We start from the raw sequence: 9,459 nt of genomic DNA, 5'->3' as shown, positions 1-9,459 counted from the left end.
AATGTTGGTATGAGTGAAAGAATGTTTGTTGCTGCTGTTTTATTGAGAGAGGGGATAGAAGGGGAGCAGAAGGTTTTAGGGGGGAGGGGAGAGAAGGATTGGATAGGGTCTGTTTTGTAAAGGCTGGCTTTGAGAAAGGCATGCTGGCTGTGCCTAGCAGGCAGGTACAACTCAGGGTCCAAAGCTATGGAAGACGTTACAGGGAGAGGTCACTGAGAATCCTTTGCATAAAGTCATAGTTGAAGTTGAGAGTGGATGAGATCTGCTCCCAGGGAGGCCTTATGTTATCAAGGAAGGATTTTTTGGAGTTACCTGTATTTAGGAGTCTGACCGAGGAGACTGGGGGGCTGAGGGGTGGGAGGAAAAGAGGGAAGGAGCCGAGATTGTTACAGTCCATTCTTACGAAACGTAAAGTGTGAAGTATGTCAAGCAGCACAGACTTTGCCTCTCAAAAAAAAAAAAAAAAAAAGGAAAAAAAAAAAAAAAGAAAGGCTGCCCAGTGGTACCCTAAGAAGCAGTAAACAAACAATTTCTAGTACGTTTAGAATTATCTCTGAAACCGTCTCAACAATCTGTGTGGCCATAAAGATTACCCTATTGCCACTAGATCTTTTTATAATAAATTTTGTGAATTTTCAAACCAGCCCAGCTCATTGAAGGAGAGAATAAAGGGAGTTACTGGTTGTTGGGAAAATATAGGAAAAATGGTCAGGGCCCCTCAGATGTTCAGAATCTTGCCAAGCATGGGGGGGCCACTACTGCTGCTGGAGGCTGCTGCTGCTAGTGTCCCCGGGACCCTCTGCAAGGCCACTGCCGGACCTGTAAGCTACTGGACCTGTAAGCTACCGGACCTGTAAGCTACCAAACCTGTAAGCTGCTGAAGCTGAGGACTGAGCTCATGTTATCTGCCAACAACTCCTGGAATCTTTCCTAATTACCTAGCATGGACCTGCGTGTGAGGGGTCTAGTGATCCAGCCTGGCATGTGAGAGGCCGGGTGACCCAGTCTGTACAATGGGTTTGGAGGGTCTGAGCCCTAGCTCTGACAACATAAATGGAAACTTAGTATAACTAAAATAATAACTAAAATAATGAAACATTTTGGCTTTAGTTATGATTTGCCTTACTTTGCACTAGTAGTCCAAATGCGTTGTTTTGTCACATCTCATGGCTTTGAGAAACACCTAAGTTTGGAAGAGGAACTGAGTCATCAGAACTGCTGATGTCACTGAAATGGCAGGAACTTGCCAAGTTTGAGGCAAGATACAATTTAATTCAAAAATTATGTTCCGGTATTATATCAGATACCGTTAGGTTCTTAAATAAAAATCAAAAGAAGTTAAGATGAAGACTCTTACCCATGAAGAACTCATCCTGTAGGAAGATAAGATAGGTACATAGAAAGATATTGAAGAAAACTCTCTGAGGTGTTCTGTGACCTGCTGGGAATTTATTGTTGCTGAAGGAATTTGCAATCAGAACAAGGCTAGTCCAGACTTGGGTACCCTTGACTTGTAGGACCCATTTGGTGAGGAAGAAGCAGGTGTGAGAACAGTGAGGGCAGAAGGTGACGCTGGCAGGTTAGAGGAGGCAGCGGGTGGTGCATGAGCTGCTTTCCAGATGATATGATCATGGTAGTATTTATAGGGTGGTCAGTTCCAGGCATGACGGACTTGGGTTACTTAATTGTCCATTGCAAAGAAGGTCATAGCTGTGGAGTGTTGATGTAAACAAAGACTGAGAATCCACAGTGGAAATTGTTTGTTGGTTTCATGTCACCTTAGATTATCTTTAGTAGCTTGCTATTAGGAAAGGGTACTAACTGAGGGTGGGGCATAGTTACTTCAGTCAGAATCTTACTGTGCTCAGCATTAGGTGCATTAATGAGTCAGGGAAACTAATCAGAGGAACCTGGAAGTGTTTCAGTAGGTCCCTAGGAGAGCAATTTAGTGATTGAACTCACCTGTACCCACCTAGTTGAGTGCCTGTTCTAGTGGCTTGCAGGAATCATCAAGAAGAATCCTGGATTCTTTGCCTAAGGCCCTTCATTGTGTAGGAGTCACCTGACCTTGGGAATAGAGAGGTGAAGGTTAGAGATTTCCAGCATTGGCCAGTTGCTTCCCAGTCACTTGGCAGTGACTTTTTCTCTTGGGGACAGCTTAAGGCTTTATTTGTGAATAAGATGTGGTGACCTTCTCTTGTAAAGTATGCATAAAGCAAATGTACTTCACAGGGCCTGGTTTTCCAAAGCCTTGCAGTTTCAAATATTGACCTTGCAAAGGACAGGAAATTTTCCCCAGGCTATAGTCTCTGTTGTAAAATAAAGAGTTGTAACACAGCAAGGTTGCTGGCTCAAAGACAGGTTACTGATTGATATGTAAAGATACTGGGAAATTGCTGTAAGAAGAGAATGTTTGCAAAAATCAAGTTTTTGTTGCAAATTGCATTATACAATGTCACCTTACTGAATGTAACCTGCTTCTACTGTTAAACTTGTTAAACTGTACTTAGCAAAAACCCACCTGTGTTCTCTTCCTGTAACTTCCTGGTCTGGAGAATAAATGCAGGAAGAGAACCTCAGTTCTTGGTTAATTTCCCAAATGGAAGGAATGCCTCACTCTTGAGGGTTCCAGGAGATTAACCCCTTTTTGAGGGCTTCTCACTGCTCAGAAGAGATGGGCTTTGATTAATCTTTGGCGGCTCTGTCACCCAGGGGAAAAGGAGTGACAAATCTCTGGGAAGCAAAGCAACATTCTCTGGTCTTGTCTGAACATGTAGACCAGGCCCAAGCCTCTGGCACTCCAGAACCTGCCTGTTAGCATCATCTGCATAATCTACAGCTGCTCAATTTCGAAAGGGATGCCAAAATCCAGACACAACAGTGTCCTCTTTTGCGTGTACTGAGGTTGTAATGACAGTTTTATCTTGGACACATCCCTTTTTCCTTCTCTTTTGCCTGTTCATTTTTATCTCTGTCTCTAATATATAAGTAATTGGCTTATCCTATTTACTGCACAAGAAGAAAATTAAACATCTGAATTTTTCATAGCTATGGGAAAGTATTTCCAGAGTGTGAAAAAATAGCTACTGGAAATTTCAGCTACTGCTTTCGGTATAGTGGGAATTTATTACTCACCTCAGTAACAATCTTGGCCCAAACCAAGCAGTTGTGTGGGCAAGGAGTGGGCACCTTTCCTAAATAGCTCTGCCAAGGACACCTTTGTTCACATTGAGACAGCCTGAACCAAGGGTATCTTTGAGTCAGAGGCTGTTTGATTACTTCTGAATCTAAGGTATACCACAAAAGCCGTTAAGAACTAGCCAAGGGATTTTACTTGTATGAGATATTGCATAGCTCCCAGGGGGAAGGAGGCAAGAGAGAAATCAGAGCCCAATAATAAATAGCTCTTTGTACCAGTCCCCTCCCCTAGCCCCAAACCATTGAGATCACAGAGTAAGCGACCAGCATTCAGTAGAAGGCAACTGCTGCCCAGCAGCTTGGCAGATGATGAACAGATGTGAACTTGTCTTTCTACAGTGTGTGGCTGTGACCTGGCCCAAGGGGGCTTCTTCATAAAGAACGGGGAGTATCTCTGCACCCTGGACTACCAGCGGATGTATGGGACCCGCTGCCATGGCTGTGGGGAGTTCGTGGAGGGCGAGGTGGTAACTGCTCTGGGCAAGACCTACCATCCCAACTGCTTTGCCTGTACTATCTGCAAGTAAGTGATTACCTTCCTACAGTAGAGAAATGCTGGTTGCAGCTGTTCAAGCTTGGGATAGTCACCTTTTGTCTTGAATGGTACTTAGTCTTAAAATATTCTTTTTCTGATGCGTCCTTAGGTTTATTTCTCTTCTGACTGTATTTTCAGTCTTAGTGAAAAAAGTAATTTAGTTAGAAAACTTTATACATCGTGTCCTCTACAAAATAACATGACTGATTGTGAGTGGCCTGAAAGCAGCTCTGTCTGGATCTGAAAACATTTTGAGCAATGAAAACACTGGGGGAAATGGCACACTGCTTAGAAGGATTAAGCTGATTTGGAAGTATAAGTTTTTATGTGTGTGTGTGCGTGCATGCGTGTGTGCTTATGCATCTTTTTAAATCGCCTATTTATTCTATAGCAGATGTTGGCAAACATGGTCCATGAGCCAGATTAGACCCAGTACCTGTTATGCAAATAAAGTTTATTGGAACACAGCCACGCCCATTTGTTTTCACACTGTCTATGGCTGCTTTTGAGCTTCAGTGGCAAAGTTTAGTAGTTGCGAGAGACAGTATGGTCTGCAAAGCCTACAAAAAAATTTACAATCTGTTCTTTTAGGGGAAAAGTTGCCAACCTTGCTCTCCAGGTATTTATTATCTGCCAAGGCTAAATCTTAACTACACAAAACAGCTTTGTCAAAATGGTCAGAGAGGAGAAGGAAACCATGAAGTGTGAGTGGGAAAATGTGATGTTTTCATTGTTGTGTTTTGAGGAGTACACATGATAGAACTTAAGACGGGTTTGATTCCTGTAACTAGGAGACTCACCAGCAAGGGTAAGCTACTTTATTGATCAGTTCTAATTAGGCAACCCCGTGCCTCTTTGAGTGGTGCTCTGTNAAGCTACTTTATTGATCAGTTCTAATTAGGCAACCCCGTGCCTCTTTGAGTGGTGCTCTGTTTTGCCATGCCTTTCTCAAAACTGCAGTTCAGAGGAGGTGTTTTATTTTGTTTTTCAGCATTTTGTGTTTCCAAACCAGAGAGGTATAAACTATAGAAGGGTAGATTTAATTTTTGTGTGTAATTAACAAGGTAATGCTAACAGATATATCATAATAAGACAGATGAAATATTCATTAAAAAATTATTTAAATAAATTTTATAGCTATTAGCTCATTTCTCAGTTACATTTTGTAAAAAATCATAATTAAAAAAAATTCTGGATTAATGAGATGAACATTTTTCTGTATTTAACCAAAACAAAGTTCCATCCTGACTTCTGCCTTTTCAGGCTATAGCACTCAGCCTGGGTAAGAGTCGTGGGCTGACATGGAGGAGACTCAAGTCCTAGTCCTGCTTCTTGTGCTAAGTTGAGACCTATATAAATTCCTTTCCAAGGCATTTGCCTCAGCTGTAAAATGAGAGATTGTGGACTTGATGAGCACGATTCCCCAAGCTTGGCTGATCACTGGAATCTCCTGGCGGGGAGGGGGTGTGTGGATGGGTCTCCAAAAGTATCCACTTCTGGCCTGTTTCCACCCACAAACCCACATGCGGATTTAGTAGTTTCTGGAGGGTTCCCAAGTATGATGTTACTCAGCCAGGTGGGAAGGCCCTGGTCCAGGTAAACTCTGAGAACCCTTCTGTTCCTGACCCTAAGAGATCATTGTTTTAAAGTTGATATAATGATGGACAAACATTTACTAACCATATAGCCCTGTCCTTGGATGTTTGAGCCGGGAAAGAGGTGCTCTAAATTGCTACTAGAGTGCCGCTGCTGCGTAATGATACTTCTACATGATTTGGGGTCTCCTTTAGTTTACAAATTGCATTCATGTAGAATTTAATTTAACTCTCTTAGCGGTTCTGTGAAGTCAACCAGGAATTAATATCCCTGCTTATGAGTGACTCCAAGTCTCAGCATTTAAGAGACTCTCCCACGTTAATGTGGAAAGCTAAGATTTTTACTGACTCTAAATCCTGTTCTCTTTTTATTACAAACATGCATACAAATAACAGAAGGGAGTGAACCTGTATGGACAGAGGACATAGGGAGAGAGGAAAGTACTGAAAAGNAACAGAAGGGAGTGAACCTGTATGGACAGAGGACATAGGGAGAGAGGAAAGTACTGAAAAGGGTCATTTACAAAACAACAAAACTCAAGGTTCAGAAGTTCTCTCCCCACATAGAGAGCTAGACTCTGGCTTGTCCCATAGAGCGTCTGTGTGGGATTCCGGTCTAAAAACATAAGCTTGGATTAGAAGCAGGGCCTGGACAGGGTGCGGCAAGCATGGCACCTATGGTGAGAATGTAAAGAGGGGATCATTCTCAGGGTCGTGCAAGTACAGGGTCAGTGCCAGAGAATGAGAGCTTCCCTAAGTGTGCCCCAGGTGGGTCGCTTGCCTCACCTGGGTTCTGGCCTGATCGGAGGCAAAAGAACCTGTGCTTGTTGTGTTGATGGGCCCTTAACCCCTTGACAACCTCCTTACAGAAAAGATTTGAGGCTTGTTCAGTTTTAATTAATGCTTGTGAATCAGTGGGCCCACTGGCATCCACCAGAGTGTGATTTTGTTTATTAGAGAGAGAGCAAGCTCTGAATTGGTGGATGCCATTTGAACCTGTCTGCGGCCTTGTCTAGCTGGTCAATCCGGGCAAGTCACTTAACCTCTCAGGGCCTTTTCTGTACAAAGGAAAGTAACACAGCACCACGAGCAGAGAGGACACCACCTCTCCTCATGACTTGTTAAATTTTGGAGTGTAGGAACTTAAAATTCTCCTTGATGACTTGAACCAAGCACATTTGTGGAGTTGTTTTAAGTCCAGATTTACCTGTGTGTTCGTTACAGGTAATTACCAACTGTTAGGCAACCAAGGGGTGATTTAAAGGAGAGATTGCAGCTGTGAAAGTAAAACTAATGTCAAGAAGCTTGAACTTGTTCCTAAGTAATTGCTTCTGACTCAGATTTGTGGTGATGTTTGGCTTGTGAGTTTCACATTTCCTAAGTGACAGCATCACACATTTGAAAACTCATGTTGATGAAGATTATTGGAAACTTGGCCAATTACAAGTAAGCAGTCACGGAAACCGTCATATGTCTGTTAATTAATGACTTTTTTTTTAAGGCTGTCTGCCTAGTAAACTTGAAGAAACTGTTAATTTATATGCAAAAGGCACTATTTTTGAAAACTGCTGTGATTGATGAATGCCTCATGTAAAGGGAGATTGTCTTTCTGAAAAGAAGCTAATACTAATTCTTAAACTGTTTCTCCCAGCTTATAAAGAACTGGGTCTCCAGCACTGTGAAACATTCAGTTCACCCATGCAGATGTCCAGGACAAAGTCTAATTCAGCATAATTATCACAGAGCTCTAGGCACAGTCCCAGAAAACTGAGAGAGTTAATGCTTGACCTGTAACCAGTCCTCTTGGGGAGGGGCCGTGAGCTTCAGTTGGAATTCATGGCATTTAAATTATTCCTTCATGAAGGATTTTCCAGTTGGAAATTTACTGTTCTGTGCTAGGTGACTTGTGTTTTACTGGTCTGTGTGCCGACTGGGTGACTTGTGGTGACCTCCCTCCGGTAATACGTGGAGGTAAATCATTCCATTTTACTATTCAACTGCCCATAGAAACAGTCTATTCTCTTTTCTTCTCAAAATGAGGCACAATTGTTTGTTTGGACTATATCCAGCTGGCTGGCTTTGTTCTGACTACATTTCAGACATTTTGACTGGTGCTTTTCTAAGAAGTAAATTTGCACCAGAGGGCAGCAAGCAAAGGAGTAAGGGAAAGGAGTGCAATTGCTAGAATAACCTTGAGGGCAATGTCTTCCTGTCTTCAGGCGCCCGTTTCCACCCGGAGACCGAGTCACATTCAATGGAAGAGACTGCCTTTGTCAACTCTGTGCACAGCCGATGTCGTCCAGCCCTAAGGAAGCCACCTGCTCCAGCAGTAAGTGCCCCAGTGATCCACTGACATGATCCATTTGTGGCTCAAAGGTAGCTCAGGCAGGTGCCTTCCTTTTTGAGAAACCCTGTTAGCTGGAGATAAGAGTAGCCTTATCTGTTTGAATAGACATTTCTCCAAAGATGACATAAAAATGGCCAACAGGTACATGGAAAGGTACTCAACATCACTAATCACCAGGGAAATGCAAATCACAACCACTATAATGTCCCGCCTCACGCCTGTTAGGATAGTTGTTATCAAAAAAAAACTAGACAGAGATAACAAGTGTAAGGGAGGGATGTGAAGAAAAGGGAATGCTTGTGCACTGTCGGTGGGAATGTAAATTGGTGCAGCCATTATGGGAAATAGCGTGGAGGCTCCTAAAAAAATTAAAAATAGAACTACCATAGGGTCCAGCGATCCCTCTTCTGGGTATGTATCAAAAGCAAAGGAAATCACTACCTTGTAAAGATATCTCCACTGCATGTTCACTGCAGCGTTATTCACAATAGCCAAGATATGGAAACAACTTAGGTGTCCATCAATGGACGAATGGATAAAGAAACTGTGGTATATAGGAAGGTACTTCAAAAAGTTCATCAGAGGATTTATATTATCTTTCAAAATCTATTTTTCCATGAATTTTTTGAAGTATACTTGTATGTACAATGGAATATTATTAAGCCTTAAAAAAAAAAAAAAGGAGATCGTGCCATTTGCTACAATATGGATTGACCTGGAGAACATGATGCTAAGTGAAAGAAGCCAGACACAGGAAGAAAAATTTACATATCTCACTGACATGTGAAATCTAACAAAAAAAGAGGGGGTCAAAGAATAAACCTGTGGTTACCAAGGTTGGGGTGGGGGTGGGGAGGAAATGGTAGATGTATGTCAAAGGATACAAAGTAGCAGATATGCAGGATGAACAAGTTGAAAGACCTCATGTAGGAGATGTGAGGACTATAACAGGTGTTAACAGGTGTTCTTTATTCAGAATTTTTGCTGTGTAGATTATAGCTGTTCTTGTCACAGGGGGGAGAAATGAGTAACTATGTGAGATGATGGATATGTTAAGTAGTTCCAATAAATTAACTATTTTACTACATATGTATCTTATAACAGTATCATGTTGTATATACAAAATGAAATGTTTTTTTAAAAGTAGCTTTAAAAAATTAAATTTAATTTAAAAATAAATTTAAAAAAGAGTAGTTTTATCTAAGGCATTTTCAGTTGTAATGTGATGCTTGGTGAAGCTGTCACTAAGACCCATGCAATGAAAGTCATCTCCATTATTTCAAAAAGACATAAATAGAGTTGGACATCAAACTGTTCATTTTGACAGTCAATGAAAGGAAAAGAATTATAAAATTTTACAATAGAAATGCCCATCTCTAGTCGTGATGTTTGAGATGTGAGCACATTTGGTGGTAATGTGATTGACATCTCGCTGTGTTAAAATAGCTTTCTCCACTGCACTTACGGTGCAAATGCGGGGGCTTCTGCTCACCCTTAAATAATATTTGTATTAATAATCTTTATCCACCTGGAGGGCTCCTGACATTTATTCTTTGACAGATAATTTGCTGAGCACCTACAATGTGCATCTTTCCTCACACTGGAGATATACCCATGAGCAAAGCAACTTCCCCATCCTCAGGAAGCTTACTTTCTAGTGAGAGCAGATGGACAAGAAACGCATTCACAAAAATATCTAATATGTGAATAAAATTAAAGTAGGAAGAAAATTAAAGCAGAGTAAAGGGAATGCATTTATATGGGGCAGTCAGAGAAGACTTCTC

General features: G+C 41.6%; 1 protein-coding gene across 1 annotated transcript in view; it reads left to right on the top strand.

The window, feature by feature from the left end:
• Positions 1-3,537: 3,537 nt before the first annotated feature.
• LOC103581238 (actin-binding LIM protein 1-like) overlaps positions 3,538-9,459 on the top strand; it is a gene marked incomplete at both ends in the record, with an annotated part of 30,514 nt that continues 24,592 nt past the window's right edge. The window contains 2 exons of the mRNA XM_008563124.1: positions 3,538-3,721; positions 7,548-7,657. Coding sequence (XP_008561346.1) covers positions 3,538-3,721; positions 7,548-7,657 — 294 coding nt within the window. The remainder of the gene's footprint in view (positions 3,722-7,547; positions 7,658-9,459) is intronic.

This window comes from Galeopterus variegatus, unplaced genomic scaffold (genome assembly GCF_000696425.1).
Source record: "Galeopterus variegatus unplaced genomic scaffold, G_variegatus-3.0.2 Scaffold12627, whole genome shotgun sequence".
In the NCBI taxonomy this organism is placed as follows: Eukaryota; Metazoa; Chordata; class Mammalia; order Dermoptera; family Cynocephalidae; genus Galeopterus; species Galeopterus variegatus.
The sequence above is the reverse complement of the archived record's forward strand: the minus strand, read 5'-3'. Positions and strand labels throughout refer to the sequence as shown.